We start from the raw sequence: 16,560 nt of genomic DNA, 5'->3' as shown, positions 1-16,560 counted from the left end.
TATTATAACAAATAAGTATATAATTCAATATAATGCAAATTCATCCATTTTGGGGCCAGTTCATGAAAATATGTATTGAAAATGAGAATATTGCCTAGAAAACTATGTTTTCCAGAATCTTGAATATACCTTCAAAACACATGACAATGATAAGTAATTAAGTTCATTGCTGTAACAAGAGGAATGTTCATTTGTAAATTAGGGATATTTGAAAATCATACCTGGGGTCCAGCAAAACCAACGGCTCCAGTTGGGCCATTTTCACCACGAGAACCCTAGAAGAAGACAAACATTACTGTAGCTTTCACACATTATTCTAAATAGGAACAGTATTTTAAAATGCAATTATATAAATTTGTAGTGTCTTGAAATGTACATATAGAGAAAGCAGACATATTGCTTGAGGAGGACTCTTAAGCGTGATGTAAAGGGTCATAGAAGAAATTTTCCAAGGCCCAAAGTCTCAAAGAAGCTTCTAATTACTTAGTAAATGAGCTGCCTACCTAGACTTAATAGATTGTATAGAAATAATGCAATGATTTTTTTTTAAGTTTAATGAGAACAGTAAAAGGTGAAAACCAGGAAGTTAAAAGTAACCTAATGCAACAGGCATGGTTTTATGAATATCAAGACAAAATGACGAATCATTTTACTGCTCAAGCTCATACTAAAGAACATCAAAATACTGTCACTTACAGGATTCCCACGGGAGCCAGGTGGGCCAACTAAACCTCGAGGGCCAGGTTCTCCCTAGAAAGCAGATTTTAGATTGTTATTGTCCAAAGCAGTGGCAAAACAGTATAACCGTAGGATTTGGGCCCTATGTGTAGGGCGGATGGGAGAAGAACTCTGAGATGATCTAGTCCAACTGTCAAATTTTATGAAAGAGAAAACATTATGAAAAAGATCCAGCATTCAAATCTCAGGATTTTAAGTCCACAAAATAACAACTTGTGACATTACCTTTTCTCCAGTAGGACCTGCAGGACCAGGAGGACCCAAGGGACCTGGAAGACCCTGCAATTAACATAACATGGGCATACTGAGGAAAAGAATGCACAGAAATCTCCATGTTTAAACAAACTAACAAAGAAGGGACTATTTTGTTACAGCTGACTGCTTTTGTAAAACATTACCTATAATAAATGATATAACTGTATATTCTCAATATTTTATATAGTCTAAAACAATTTCCAATGGATTTTCTCCACAAAACGTTTTAATCTCTTTCATCCAACTCAACTCCTCCACATATAACACCATCTTCAAACATTAGTATGAAATTAGCGCTACCCTTCAACAGTGTTTCTGTGTTTCTTAGCTTATTTAATTTTGCTAATACCTATTTGAAATGTGACAATAGATTGAAGAGGCTTTTCTTTTTTTGTATAGAATACTATATTCTTAAATTATACTAGTGAAATATCACTCCTTTATTTTTTTTTAAAAAGTGAAATTCTACTAAAGCACTCAGTTTTCCACATTCCCCTGAGATGAAAAGGAGTTGCACTACCCCGCTACACTGAAGATGACGCTGTTCTCTGGCTCAGAAGGTAGGGTGCTACCACATGGGGTTTTCTTGACATGAGGTTACAATCTTTAAACTGCTGCACTGTATTGGAATCCTTCCTAAGACAGGTTTTCTCTCTCATATTTGTGTATTGCCTCTTCACAAGCCGCCCAGATATCCTTTTGTCATTTAATTTCTGTATGCATTACTGCAGAAACTTAAGGAACAAAATGACTTTTTAATTTTATATCTGTGACAAGAACATAAGAAAACTGTGATCTTAAATTCTCTAGATCTATAATGAAACAATGTTCTGCCATCCATTTACCTAATATACTTCCTTAAAGGATTTGATTAAATATAAAGGTGACTTTATTACATTCTCATTTTTTTCATACAGAAAAAAAGTGATTCATTTTTTTTCCCTTTACCATGAGATTACAGCAAATGCTCTGCTCTGCTTCTTCCCTAAAACAACATATTTCCCTCACTAAAAATGAAGCAGTCATTGCTTAAATCTTGATCCTACTGCATTGCATTTTCATAGTTCAAAGGAACAATAGATACGTATTTCAGCTTTCTCCTTAAAATAAACTGTCAATGCATCTCTCCTTCAAACAGCACACTACTTACTGTGCACTCCAGAGCAACCATGATGTGAAATACAAACCATAAACCGGATTTACTTAGACCACTTTTTTAAAATATTAAATCAAATATTAGATTTAATTAAAAGGCAAAAGATATTTTGAGTTCATAATTTGCTAAACTAAGTGTTTCACCCTTAATTAGCTTTCCAGAAAAAGAAAAAAGGGATAATTATCACTAAGGCTAAAACTTTTCTATAATTTACTTTATTTCTTTAATCAAAAGTTAATATAATCAATGTATTAACAGTGGCTCAATGGACAGAATCAAAATATTAACAGTGGTTCAGTGTCATCTCTTTTTAAATAGTATGACGGCTATTGTCAGGACACAGCACGACAACTAACAGCAAACCATGTCATACTGAACCAGAAACTATTTATCAAATATCAGGAACTATTTCCAGGAAATGCTGACTGTCTGAGCAACTGTAACTACCTGCTCTTACCTGAGAGGATCATTCATGTCTGAAAATACATTTTCAGTCTGATTGTCTGATTATCCTTAGAATTGCAAATACATTCCATTTTTAAGGACATAAAGTTTGTTAAATGTCAATTTCTGGAAGGATATTAAACAATCCTTCTTTACATTTCACTTATTCAGCCTCTTTATCAATGAAAGCATTAATGACGATTCATCATGCAGTAATTTTCTCACCCCTAACATCTAGTATATTGAGAAACATTTGTCACACCTTTGGCTACTCTGTAAAACTCTACTTGCCTGCACTGGAATGAGGTCTAAGGCAACTCACTAGAGCAGCATTTTAATAAAAATAAACATTGCCTATGAAATAAAAAGATAATAAAGATAAAGAGGGCCCTACCGCTTAAAGCACCAATCTCATATGCATAATAAAAATGTGTCTTACTTCATTCTCTCAATAATGACTATTTTTTGGCTTGTTCTAATTCAAGGTAAGCAAAATGAATATCTGTGGTCCATCAGTGTCAAATCTCAGATCTCATCGTTCTCCTAATCCTGACAACCATGGAAACATGAACCTTATTTTTTAAAGTTCAGGCAAATTCATATGATAGTGAAGATGTTGATTCCTAGCCCAGCTGCGGAAAGGAATGCTTTCACTTACTCTTGCTCCATCATTTCCAGCTGTGCCTTCAGCACCTTTCTCTCCTATGCCACCCTGGGAAAACATACAAAACACCATTTAATCATTTAATTGTCTTTTTCCTACACTTGCATGGAAGCTTCATGAGAGCAGGGACGTCTCTCTAATGTTCACAGCTGTATCCCCTTGGGCCTAGAACAATGCCTGGGACTGAACATTTTCTAAGTACACATATATTGAAAGAATGAATGAATGAATGACTTGTGACTTAGGGTGGTAGAAGTAAAAGTCTGCCCAGGAAATCATTATCAGTAGAAAGTGTAAATGGATGAACTGAAACCAAACTTACTCTGTCACCCTTGGGGCCAGGAGTTCCTGCAATCCCTCTTTCTCCCGGCATACCTTGAAGACCTGGTGGGCCTGTATCTCCAGGGGTCCCAGTTGGTCCTGGACTGCCCTGAAATGAACCAACAGTAAGTAAGCTCACCTATATTTTAAGGTTGAAACTATATGAAATTCCTGTTTTGGTAAATCAAAAATAGTAGAATCTTGGCAATTTCATGTGGTTCAACCTAGTGCTTATATTATTCATTTGGGAAAATTGACTCTGAGTTCATTTTAAAAAAATCAGATCTTGCTGTTTTGATTGTTGGTTTGTTGTCAACATTCTCTTTGGAGAAATTGGGTACCAATTCAAATAAAAATGATAGAATTGCCTTTTTATTTTCTTTTTTTGGCAACATCATAGGGATTCTAATAAAAAAAGAAGACATCACATTTAGAGAGTATTCCATTCTCTCTCTAAAGAACCCATGATATGAAGTTGGCTTTTAGGCTCATTCAGTAATTAAATTGAAGCAGATCTTCTTCAATCACTCTGGCCTTTGAAAGTAATAAGGGATCTAATATTATATGATCATGAAAAATTCTACTTCAGTTGTTTGCACTGAAGTTGGCCACACAGTCTTCTACCAATTTTAAAACAGCACTCAAAAGGAAATGGTACTGATTTTTGCCTTATAATGTATTGTACTTTCAGATTTCAAAAGTGACATACTTTCATATATTAAGTAAGCAGAACTGTAGAAACTGAGACAAGGAAAATGGAGCATATGATTAGGAAGACATCCTAATAAATTACACAATTTTCGATTTATTGTCTCTGCTTATTAATATAAGTCATTAATAAAAGTTATATAAATAAATATTAGAAACAGGTTTGTATATGAGAATGTATCACTACTTTATGTAGTGATCAAAAATCCCATCAAAGAAGAGATTCTTTTTTAGCTGACTCTTTAGTGCCAAAGAAAAGCCAAGAAGGTGCTCATTAAATATTTGTTGAAGAAATTATATAATCAAATATTTTGTAAAAACAAGAGAAATAAATAATAATAAATCCTAGCACCATTATGTGTTTATTGAGCAGTAATTTTAGACCATTTTAAACTACTGAGCTCACTACCATACTTACTTTTGGACCATCAGGACCATGTCCTCCAGCCATTCCCTTCTCACCAGGAAGTCCGGTTATTCCTGGTTCTCCTCTTTCCCCTGGATTTCCTCGTTCTCCCTACATAACATAGGAATGTCAAACAGTCTCAGTGCTTGATCTGAAAATGGGTTAAAAGTGCTCCTGGATGGGCTTCCCTGGTGGCGCAGTGGTTGGGAGTCCGCCTGCCAATACAGGGGACATGGGTTCGTGCCCCGGTCCGGGAAGATCCCACATGCTGCGGAGCTGCTGGGCCCGTGAGCCATGGCCGCTGAGCCTGCGCGTCCGGAGCCTGTGCTCCACAACGGGAGAGGCCGCAGCGGTGAAAGGCCCGCGTACCGCAGGAAAAAAAAAAAAAAAAGTGTTCCTGGAAATGTGAAAAATGACTTCTACTGGGGAAAAATTTAGAAATGAGCAACTATTAAGACTCAGTTTTCTAATTTAATAAGAAATGAACTTGAAGTAAGCATATACTAGTTTCACAGCACAAAATATTTCTCATAACATTGATTTTCATTAAGTAAAAAACTGTAACAATTAAAGCCCAGTTTAAGATAAAAGATGCTTTTTCAAACTGAAGCCAATGGACACAAAGTTAATCATGAAGAAGAAGAAAATACTTACTCTAGGTCCTAATGGGCCAACTGCTCCAGGATCTCCAGGAACTCCCTATAAAATACATTTTTTTAAATGAAAAACTTTCAACTGAACTTTAGGTATTTATTAGAAATCTTTCCAGATCATATACCTAATTTCTTCTAACATACTATTAGAAGTCTGACTAAGCCCATAATATTGAAGAAAGAAAAATATGTACAATTTAATAAACAATGGGATATCATATACATTGGATGGAAATACTTTTCCAGAAAAGTTTATATTATACCTGAATGATTGATTTTTGGCAATGAGTTCATTCAAAATATTATCTCACAAAGATATTACTTTTAGCAACAATAAAATAAAAGCAAAAGGCCTTTTATTTCCTAATGGAATGTGAAAAACTTAACAGAGGAAAGTGAAATTAAAAGCAATGAAGTACTAATCTTTTAAATAGAACCAATTCAATTCAATTTAATAAATATTCCTTGAACATATAATATAGACAACACACTGTACTAGGAATTGTGGGTTCAAACTAATGCTGTCATGACTACATTAAAAGTTTGTTCTTAACTAAAGGAAAATTTGTCATTTAAAACTTCTCTGTTTGATAAAGACAGTAACTATATCAAGTAGGCCTCCAGTCTTGTCCCTTGAAATGTATTGTCTTCATTGTGGCATGATCTTCCTAAAACCCAAATGTAATAGTATTTCTCTCTACTTAAAAGCCCTTCATTAGCTTCCCATTACTCTAATAATAAGAACAAACTAGACTCAAATTAAGACTTTCCAGAATCAGGCCCCTGTCATTCTCCAGCCTCTTCTTCACTCTCCTCAACCTGTATTTCACATTTCTGACCTACCAAACTTTTTTCAGTGCCTAAATTTGATCATCAAGCCTTTGCACTTGCTGTTTGCATTTCCTGGAGTATTTTCTTACCTTCCCTCCTCCCCACTTACCATCATTCTTCCTTCAGATCTTATAAAAGATACTATTTTGTCCAGGAAACTTTTCCTAAACCCCAATGTCTGAATTAGGTGCATCTTCTATGTTTACATACACACAGTGCCTCTCTTACCATAGCATTTAGAATATGCTACTATTGTAACTGACTTTCTATACTCTCTGTCTCCTAGTAAAATAAAATATAAGGCAAGGTCCATGTCCATCTTGTTCAATTGGTTCAGGCCAAGGCTTAGTAGAGCTTAGCACAGAGTGCTCAGCAAATATTTTTGAACAGTTAAATGAATGAATAAATCACTCAAAGAAAAATAAATTACATAAACCTATGTGCTGGTAAAATGACAGAAATAAAATGGTAAGTTTCTGTTCCTAACCGTTTATGAAGCCTCCAGTAAAATGTACAGTAAGACATATTTAGTGATTAAGAACACAGTATAAGCACATGACCTGGGTTCAAATCATATCAGCTGTGTGACTTTGGGAAAATTACTTAACATCCGTGTGCCTTATTTTCCTCATCTGTAAAATGGACATAATAATAATAATAGTACCTAGTACATAAGAGTTGTTTTGAGGATTAAAGGAGATAATTAATTTAAAGCAAAGCAGAACAGAGCCTGACACATAGTAAGTGATATTATGTTAGCAATTTTTAGTATTGCTATCCTTATTATTTAAACACTTACCTGATCACCTGGCTTTCCACCTTCCCCAGGAGGCCCTGGAGGACCAGGAAGCCCCTAAAGCAAAAGTAAGAATATAAAATTGTGACTCTGTGGAAATTTAATAGGCCACCAGTGTTAACAGTTCACAATTCATAGAGCTCCCTGACTATATTTTCAAGCAAAAGACATTATTTAAACACAAGTTAAGCAAAGCAAAATGAGAAACCTACATCCTCTAACATAACACAGCAGCTAGTCAGTTCGTAGGTTTAGATTTTCATTTGCACACCACTTAGCAAAAAAGAGGTAAGAATATAACAGTAGGTTCTTTATATTTGTGGAGCTTTTAATGGCTTTGAGAACAATACTTTAGGCTGCTAGAATATTGAAAGTTAGTCCTGACAGTTTTTTCCCCAAATTATGATTATCTATGCTATTAATCTACCATCATATTTAATTAAATAAATCATGAAAATTTGTTCAACAAAAAATTTTAGACACTGTGTCAATAAAATTAGATAAGCCTCAATATAGTTAAATAAATCTTATTGAGATATTAAGAACATTTTATGATTTTTAATTTGTTAATAGGTTTGGGGTTTGATCAGTTGTTCAGGGGAAATCTGTTCCTTCTCTTTGAGTAAAAATGTTTGATTTTGTCCAAATGTCTATCTTATTTACTAAAAGAGGAATGACCCCTTTGAAAATTGTAGAATTTCACATCATTCAACCATATCTTTTTATTAAAAAGCATTTTGGTTAGGGGAAGAAGAAATGGAAGACTGAGTCAGTGCATACCTGAAAGCCAGTGGGGCCTGGAGGGCCCTGTTCTCCTCTCTCCCCAGCTAGACCCTAAGTCACGAAGGAAAGAAAACCATGAACATCAAGAGCCAGATCCTTATGTCTGCTTCCTACTTGTGTGAACCACCAGAAGTATTTATATTTCTTTGTATTTCTTCCAATCACAAGTTTTTCACTTTAGCAAGATAATAAACTAGTCCTAAATGTCAACTAATTGTATCGTTTGAAGTCCCTGATGGTGAGAAAATATCTTCTAAAGCCAGTGAAGAAACTGATAACATGTGTTTATTTTTTATCCAAACATAAATGTCTGGAGCCAACTGTAAAATTTGGGGGGAAATTGACTATTGGCATGGAAAAATCCATTACTTTTATATGTCTAATCTAAAAGGTAATTAATGTTTCCATTGTAGTTTGTTTCTCAGTGTTATAAAAATTATTAATCAAACCTTCAAAACTAGAATAACTAAAGAAAGCAAAGCTAACATTTTAAAAAAGATATTTAAATTGCCCCATTCCAAAACAAATAAACATGCCATAATATTTCTGATAAACACAATTTTAAAATCCTAGGATGAAAATATACCTCAAAGGATAAATATTATTCCTTTTTAGTCCATCCAAAAAAACAAAACAAAACAAAACGCTTAAATAAATTTCTATAAGACACAATATTAGGAAAAAAAACCTGGTATAATCGAGTATTTATATTTTTTAAATAAAATACAGTATAAAATATTTGTCAGACACTACTTTCCTCACATAATTTTCAACTGTGATAACATAGAGATGATGAGGTAGCTTTTACCATCAGCATTTCATAGAAGTTTAAAATGAAAAGACCAATAATTCTACTTAAAAAGGCAGAAGATGCCAGCACAGGAATCAAAAGAAAAGATATAACTGAAATTCTTCCATCTTGCACTTTTTTATTTACTTCCCCCCAAAACCTATCCATGAGTAAAGTCTCAGACAAACATCACTGAAGAATGCAATGTGAATATATTCTCACTAAAACTTACATACCGGGGGGCCCACAGGACCGGAAGGACCAACTTCACCATCTTTTCCAGGAGCTCCCTAGCATCGCAGAGAGATAATTTATGAGGTGAGACCATGAGAATTTGGGTAATTTCATATATATTTTTTTCTTTAGCAGAAAATGTGTAGTTACCCTCTGCCCAGGAACACCAGCATTTCCTGCTTCTCCAGGTTTTCCAGGGTCACCCTAAAGAATCAATGCAAACTAATTTAAATTTCAATCAGTTTGCTATAAACATGTCAGCTCCAAGTGAGGATTATGATGAGATGGCAACATTATACACTATACTCACACTGCTACCTTTGGGGCCTGGAAGACCCATACTCCCAGGCTGCCCTCTGATTCCTATGGAGCCTGGAGGACCTGGCCGGCCATCCTCTCCTGGAGCACCCTACAAAATTGACAGGAGCAATGTAAGTTTCACATAAGTTCTCTCTGAATGTTACATCACCCAAATTGTCACTTGCCTTTCCTTACTACAAAAGTTATGTAAGTTTTAAATTAAGCCACATTTTAATTTTAGTGAATCAGGACAGTTGAGTGTTTTTAAAAACAACTGCTGAGGTATTTGAATGTTTAGATTGGAGACTTTATTCTTATTCTATACACAAGCCTCATCTTTATGTCTCTTTACATTCTCATATTAATAGGGGAAATCTTCCTTCTTTCATTTACTCTTGTTTGTGGTAATGAAAACTCAGGACTTCCATTTCACATTTACTGTATAAGGAAAGGGCCCAGAATATATGAACTGTCAAATTTATACCCACTTATCTCTTAAATGTATAAAATTGGAAGGATATCAAGAAATGAGAATGTTGCTAACAAATTCCACTAATATTAATAAATACATCACGGAAACTTTTTCACTTATGTCAGAGAAGCAATTACAATCTCAAGCATTTATTTCAATACAACGTTATCAATTTTTGGTCATTTTGAAAATACGCAGATCCTTAATATTTCCTTCCAGGAGAGGAAGGTACATTTTAAATATGTAAACATGATCAGCATCCACCTGATCAAAAATGTTAACCTTAAATAAGCATCTTACCATGTAAGTTGCATGTCTATTGAGAAATATTAATGGTGGTGGACTTTTGTTTAAATTACTTACCAAAGGTCCAAGTTTTCCTTCAGGACCTTGAACACCAGGATTTCCTGTCAGACCCTAAAAATTAAAAGCAATTGTCAGTTTGTTGCTGACCTGCAACTGGAGTAAAGATTCTAAAGAGTAAAAATAGCACTGCATTAAAAAGATCCAGTTCCACTTTGCAATGCCCACTCTCAGTAGCCTTAGGCTCCTCTAGACAAACTCACGGGAGCATCATGGACCCCACCCAACCTGGCTTCAGGATACAGGGCAGGATACAGGGCAGACAACACAACATGCAACAAGGCATCACATGTGGGACTCCCCACTGGGAGGAGTCCTCACAGCACAGCCTTCAGGGCCAGACTCTAAGCCTCTCACAATGGGAGGCCCGATGTGAGAGAATCAGTCTACGTGGTGGGTGCAGGAGCCACCCTGGTTTGAAATCTCACATAACCAATATTTGTAACAGCACCTTGGACATACTATACTGGTCCCAGCAAGGTGAATGCCCAGGTACAAGTCCCTGCAAACTCAGGAATTCCAAAGCTATGCCTCCTACCAGTTTTTTTAATTCATTCATAGTCCTCCAAGTCCAAATGCAGTCTACAATCAGGGATCATTTTTACTAAAAGTAATTGAATGGTCATTCAACTGGCATTCCACCTTTATCATGTGTCTAGGGAAGAATATCGAAGATATTTATCGAAGATGAACGCAATGCCTGTTTCTCATATAGAAGGAGAAAGCGTTGTAGGAGACTTTTACTCATATATCTAACACTGGGTTCAGGACAAAGAACTTATGTTGAGCCAAATGTATCTTTCCATGAAGCTTTCTGTATAATCCTTTTCTCTTTAAGGGGCATTGTCGACAACTGAATATAAGGGTAATTCCATAGTTCTAATGAGTTTTCAAGTGACATTTTGTTAAAATGAAATTTGTCAGGAATTCTCTGTGCTAAAAGTCACATAAGTTGTTCATCGGCAAGTAAAGAAAAATCATAAAAATTGATAAAAAGGATTTTCTTTTCATATCAAGTGGTAAAATTATTAATACATACCTCTTTGAATAAAGGAGACTAGAAGTTTTTTTTTTCTATACATGATAAAAATAGCACACCATTCATTATTTCAAAAATAATGAATCAGGTCAAACCCAAAGAAAAAAACAAAGAAATGTTCTAAGTCGTGAAAGCAAGCTATTAAAAAAAAAAAAAAAAAACCTTTAAAAAACCTTTAATGAATTCTCAGGAGCATATCTCCTGGGTTGATGTAGCAAAAAAGTGCTGTGTTCTTACCCGAGCACCTGGAAGCCCAGGTTCCCCCGGACGTCCTGGATCCCCCTGACCTCCTTTAGGTCCTGAAGAACCTACAGGACCCCTCTCTCCTTGAGCCCCCTGTTCCAAAGCAAAGCAGAACATATCAGAAAAAAGGGAGTGAAGGGAAACAAAAGCAAGCATATATAAAATCCTTGTTTTACAAATCAAACCACTAGTATAACATAAGAGTTTGTCAAAGTAGTTACAAAGACTTCTTTGTAAACCATGTCACTTCACATTTTGTTCTCATTTGGATTCCTTGTAGAATAGAGGTTTTTCATCATTAACTAATGAAAGTTGTGTTTAGAGCCTCACTCCAACAACTTAGATTTAGAAACCCCCAAATTTTGAAACAGTCTAAATTTCTAGATAAAGGAAAAAATATATATCGGCTAAAGGAAAGATTTATGGCCTATTCTTCTCAAGAATGTCCCTGGAAAGTTTGAAAACAAACTCCAATACACCTCCAACCATCGTCCTTCTCCCCTAGGCCTCTATAATGAAGAAATTGCACAAGAGGGATTTGGCAGTAGGAGTAACATCTGTGTCCAACTCTTTTCTAGATCTGGACCTAGGGGACCAAGGCTAGATCACCATGCTGGACAATGGCATCTTTTGCAACACTGCCCACAGGAGTGTCAACCTTGATAGGATAACCTTACCTTTGGTCCAGGTAAACCATCAGAGCCTGGAAAACCACGATTGCCAGGAGCACCCTACAAATGACCAAAATGTGATTCTTAATTGTGGATGTTTTTGTAATATATAATGAGTGGGTGATTTTTATCCTTAGTACTGTAAGGTTTTAGGAGCTATGATCAACCCAACACAGCAATAGATATATACAAGAAAAAATAACCTGACTATACAGAAAGACACTTTAAATTTTGAAAACTATATGTAAGTACTGAGCCAAAATTATTCAAATCAAAAAATATTTTACCACTTCATTGTAAAATTAAACATAGAGAAAAACTGATACATAGATATAGATACAAGAGGTAAAGAAATGGTACCATCTACCACAATCAAAATGTCAGTGACTGCAGGCATTAGTATTGTCTTTGATGTGAAGCCCTTTGCATTTTCTGAGGTTCCATACAAAAGTGAGGTGATATTGTTATTCTCCCTTTCAGACCTGTTTCATTATAGTCCAGTCACAGCAACCTTTTCTGGTCTTCAAAATCACTAAGCCCTTTCTGGCCTCCTGGATTTGCATTTTTTGTTTCCTCTGCTGAAAAATGCTTTTTCTCTCAAGTCTTCTTGCTGGCTCATCTTAATCTTCAGATCTTAGCTAGATGCCATCTTCTCAAAGAATCTTATTTCCTAACCACCTAACCTAATGCCACACTACTGTCATAAGTTACTCTCTACCACATCACCCTGCTATTCCCGAAGTGTATACGGCACTTATTAAAATGTGTAATTATATTTTTATTTACCTGTTAACTTGTTTATTGCTTACCTCCCCACTAAACTATTGTTTACTAGCCCCCGCATGAAGGCTGGAACCATAGCATTCTTGTTCACTGATGTATCCCAAGCACCATATACCAAATTGGCATAGAGCATTTGTTCAGTCAATATTAGATGAATGAATGAATGAACAATGATTAGACAGTTGGCTCCCTGAATTCAAAGATAGCCATACTGAACTGTGCAATGCACCTGCTAGCATTTCTCTTTATTGCTCTAGTTTTCCTCACTATTCCAAAAGTTATTCATGTAATTCCCCCACAACTATAAGAATTTATTCAATCATTCAAATTTTACCCTTTCTCCCATGGGGCCTGGAGGACCAACTGTTCCTGGATCACCTCGGGGACCTCGTTTGCCTTCTTCACCAGGTGGGCCTATTGGACCCTGAATACCATGTGGCCCCTATTGAAAACAGAAGGACAGATACCAGAAAGAGCCATTTGACAAGGGAGTTATAGTCAAAAGATTCATTTAAATAAGTCAGTCACAAATTTTAAACTATATTAAGCAAACTATTTCCATCCAAAAGTATTATAATTCTCACTGTCATTATTTGAAGTACTTGAGTATTTTGGGCTTACATTTCTGGATAATATTCACGTTCTTCTTATCATTTAAAAGAAATAAAACCTTACCGGTTCCCCTTTTGGGCCAGCTTCTCCTTTGAAACCTGGAACTCCTGGATCACCCTAAAATAAAAGCATCGATAATTTTAAGAACCAAGATATTTACCCAGCCCAACCTGCTTTAATTATTACAGTGAATGGGCCTTGAAAATTTTCTGCAGCTGAGTCTGTACTGAATCAGCAGTATAATAATTTTTTTTAATTATGCAAATCTTGTAGAATGTGTGTGAAATTTTATAAAATCCAGTATAGTTAGGTAGTAGTTTGTATATTTTACAGGGGTCTTCAAAAGATTTACTTTTAAAATCTTGTTTTTAATCATGCATAGTAGGATAATTAGAATTATTCAGTTATTATTACAATTTGATAATAAAAATTAGAACTAACAATGACAACTTCAATAGATAAATCTATTTAGAGTCTATTTTAGGAAATAGATTTCTTCACCCAAATCAAAATAATTCTATATTTATGTTCTATTTATTGAGATTTGACAACTTCAAATAGGGTATTTTATCTTTAGAGTATTCAAGAGTTTTGGGTATGTATGTCTTTATAATACCAATTGTACTATAATTTGTGGGAACCAGATTGCTAAATTGAGAACATGATAAAATCAAATGTAAAATACCAACAACACGCATGTTTTTATAAATTTGTCACTAGCATTTAAAAAGGATTTATCAGCATAATCAAATTACTTAGATCAGGATCTAAAATATTTGTTTTAAGTAGTACTAGGAAACAAAGTTTTGTTATATATCAAGCTAAAAGATACATAAGCACAACTTCTCAATGTGTTTATTTCTTAAGAACTAACCGTATATTTTTACCAATATATAAATATATGAATATAAAACATACAAATTTATACAAAATGTGGAAACTCATTCAATATAAACAACATGTTGGAAGCACTCTTCAAGAATATATCTTAAGAAATAGCTGTTGAACCCATTTTAGCCAAGTTGTCATTATAACCCCCCATGAAAACTCCGTATTTCCCCATACTGGCTTGCAAAATGTCTCCATATTTGTTATGTAACTCTATAAAATTCTATGAGGTGGATCATGAAGTTATGACCTTACTGTTTTAAACAAAAGAACACTAAAATTTAACATAGTGCAATAATTTTCCCCTTTGAATTTAAACATGTAAATTGTACATTAACATTTGGCTTCCACTTTACAAAAATTCCTACCTTCTTTTGCCTCATTCAAATAAGTCACATTATCTATGTTTCACTGTATCTCATTACATATTATTTCTCTGGCAATCTTAGTTGTATTATACTAATGGATGATAATTCTTTGATAGACATTACCGGTTGGCCTCGAATTCCTGGAGGTCCAGTGCTACCCTGAGGTCCTGGAGATCCAGGGGGCCCTGCTAAGCCAGGAGGACCAGAGGTACCCGGAGAACCCTATTGGAATGCAAGAGTAACATGATGAGCAGAGACCTAGGCACAAGTCTATGGTCACTGTCCAAAGGATTGTGCCCATTTGAACCTCATGTGGCATAAATGAAGTTAGTTACTCACTGTTGGGCCTTTGGCACCAGGCGTACCATCAGTTCCCACTGCACCCTAAAAGATACAGGAAAAGTTCATGAAATATTAAGCCATATCTAGGGTGGTATTCAGATGTCCACCCATCTCACAAAAGGAGGCAGAAAAATTACCAAAAAGAAAGAAAGGAAAAATAAATCAACCACCATTATATTATAAAAATCACTTTTATGACTAATTAATTCCCTTTTCCATAAAATAGACAAAATTTTGCAGAGTTGACAAGGGACATTTTTGTTTTCATGAGTTCTAAACACTCATTCAGAATTGAAAGAGAATATATTAAAATATGGTGCCTTTGTTCAAAAGTTATAAAACATGTCCAGCTTTCAGTGATAATTTCTAAATATACTAGGAACTTACAGGAAGACCTTGAGAGCCAACAGGACCCGGTAGCCCAGTTTCACCTCTTTGCCCCTGAGGACCTTCAGGGCCTCGTGCCCCAGTGGGACCTGCTTCTCCCTAAAGGGGTATGAGGAAAACGTTAATTTAAGAAAATATTAGTGTGGTGTGTTTCAAAACTGACTGCTTATTTGGAGTTTTACATTTTACACCCAATCATTTAAACGAGTCAAGAGCACAAAGTAGTTTCCAGGGGTGTGTACCTAACTTAGCTTAAGGGATGGACTCACTTCCCGCCGCTCTGGATGTGATGATGCCCACGGCATGCAGAGCAGAGCAACCTGGTGAAGGTCACCTGATAGCCACCCTTGTTTCAACCCAAGATAGGAATCCAGATAGTAAATAAAAATACAGGATGCCTGGTTAAGTTTTAATTCAGATAAACAACAAATGATTTCAGAATAAGTTTGTCCCATGCAATATCTGGAACACATTTATCCTAAAAGTTTTTTCTTTATTTATCTGAAATTCAAACTTAGCTGAGTTTCTGCATTTTATCTAACATATTAGGTAACTAATGTAAATCAAATCGCGGAGGGAATCCCTATTATCCTTCACTGAAATACAAAGAACTAGACGTGAAAGTTTATTCTTCATCTAGAGAGCCAGAGAGCCTGGAAGAATATTACAGGTATAGCAGAATTTTGGCCAAAAACAAACACCGGGGGGGGGGGTGGTCTTTACGTTGGAGGGGGTGGTAGGACAGGGAAACAATTTCTGAAACAGTTTTGTGAGGTGTTTGACTTTATTAAGGAGTTTTCAGTAGCCAACAGCCCGTATTAGAAAATCCCAGGAGGAGAGGGAAGTATCCAGAGTGAACTACTGTATAAACTATGATGGCTAGTGAAGTCTTAACTAGAGGCCACAGTAGGAGCAGAAACCACTTCCTGCTAAGTGAGAGTCCGGGGCATTGTGAGTATTCTTCCTTGAATTCTTAGCCAGAGCTCGGTGTGAGGGTGAAGAGTCTTACAGAGAGAGAGAGGGAAGGGATTTTGCCTATTTTGATTGAGGTACACAGGGAGTTTGGGCCTTCCAATGTCAGTCAGTGGCAGCAGATTTAGGACTTCAGGGAGCAGATCAGATACAGAGGAGAACTGAAGCAGGTCCTACTCGGCTGAGTTCACAGTGAGTTCTCAGTTAACGGAGGGACTGGTTAGTGAACCAACGGAGGGCACCATTTTAAAATAAAGCAGCCACATTCCTGTGGCACAGAATTTAAAGTCAGCGTTAGAGACAGCCGAAGAATAATTTGACTTGATGACTCTCACATTTCA

General features: G+C 35.7%; 1 protein-coding gene across 1 annotated transcript in view; it reads right to left on the bottom strand.

Annotated features, from left to right (window-relative positions):
• The window catches only part of COL5A2 (collagen type V alpha 2 chain), a 155,161-nt gene that overhangs the window by 20,717 nt on the left and 117,884 nt on the right, over positions 1-16,560 (bottom strand). The window contains exons 19-38 of the mRNA XM_022567234.3: positions 15,248-15,346; positions 14,858-14,902; positions 14,642-14,740; positions 13,326-13,379; positions 12,985-13,092; positions 11,874-11,927; positions 11,191-11,289; positions 9,915-9,968; positions 9,090-9,188; positions 8,930-8,983; positions 8,782-8,835; positions 7,753-7,806; positions 6,976-7,029; positions 5,347-5,391; positions 4,705-4,803; positions 3,580-3,687; positions 3,252-3,305; positions 964-1,017; positions 697-750; positions 222-275 (exon numbers count right to left, since the gene is read on the bottom strand). Of these exons, the coding sequence (XP_022422942.1) occupies positions 222-275; positions 697-750; positions 964-1,017; positions 3,252-3,305; positions 3,580-3,687; positions 4,705-4,803; positions 5,347-5,391; positions 6,976-7,029; positions 7,753-7,806; positions 8,782-8,835; positions 8,930-8,983; positions 9,090-9,188; positions 9,915-9,968; positions 11,191-11,289; positions 11,874-11,927; positions 12,985-13,092; positions 13,326-13,379; positions 14,642-14,740; positions 14,858-14,902; positions 15,248-15,346 (1,395 nt within the window). The remainder of the gene's footprint in view (positions 1-221; positions 276-696; positions 751-963; positions 1,018-3,251; positions 3,306-3,579; positions 3,688-4,704; positions 4,804-5,346; positions 5,392-6,975; positions 7,030-7,752; positions 7,807-8,781; positions 8,836-8,929; positions 8,984-9,089; positions 9,189-9,914; positions 9,969-11,190; positions 11,290-11,873; positions 11,928-12,984; positions 13,093-13,325; positions 13,380-14,641; positions 14,741-14,857; positions 14,903-15,247; positions 15,347-16,560) is intronic.

The sequence above is a fragment of the Delphinapterus leucas genome, chromosome 8, assembly GCF_059928025.1.
Source record: "Delphinapterus leucas isolate spDelLeu-1000000601 "Yukka" chromosome 8, BTC_Dleu_Yukka2, whole genome shotgun sequence".
NCBI lineage: Eukaryota > Metazoa > Chordata > Mammalia > Artiodactyla > Monodontidae > Delphinapterus > Delphinapterus leucas.
This window is presented reverse-complemented; position numbering and strand designations above follow the sequence as displayed.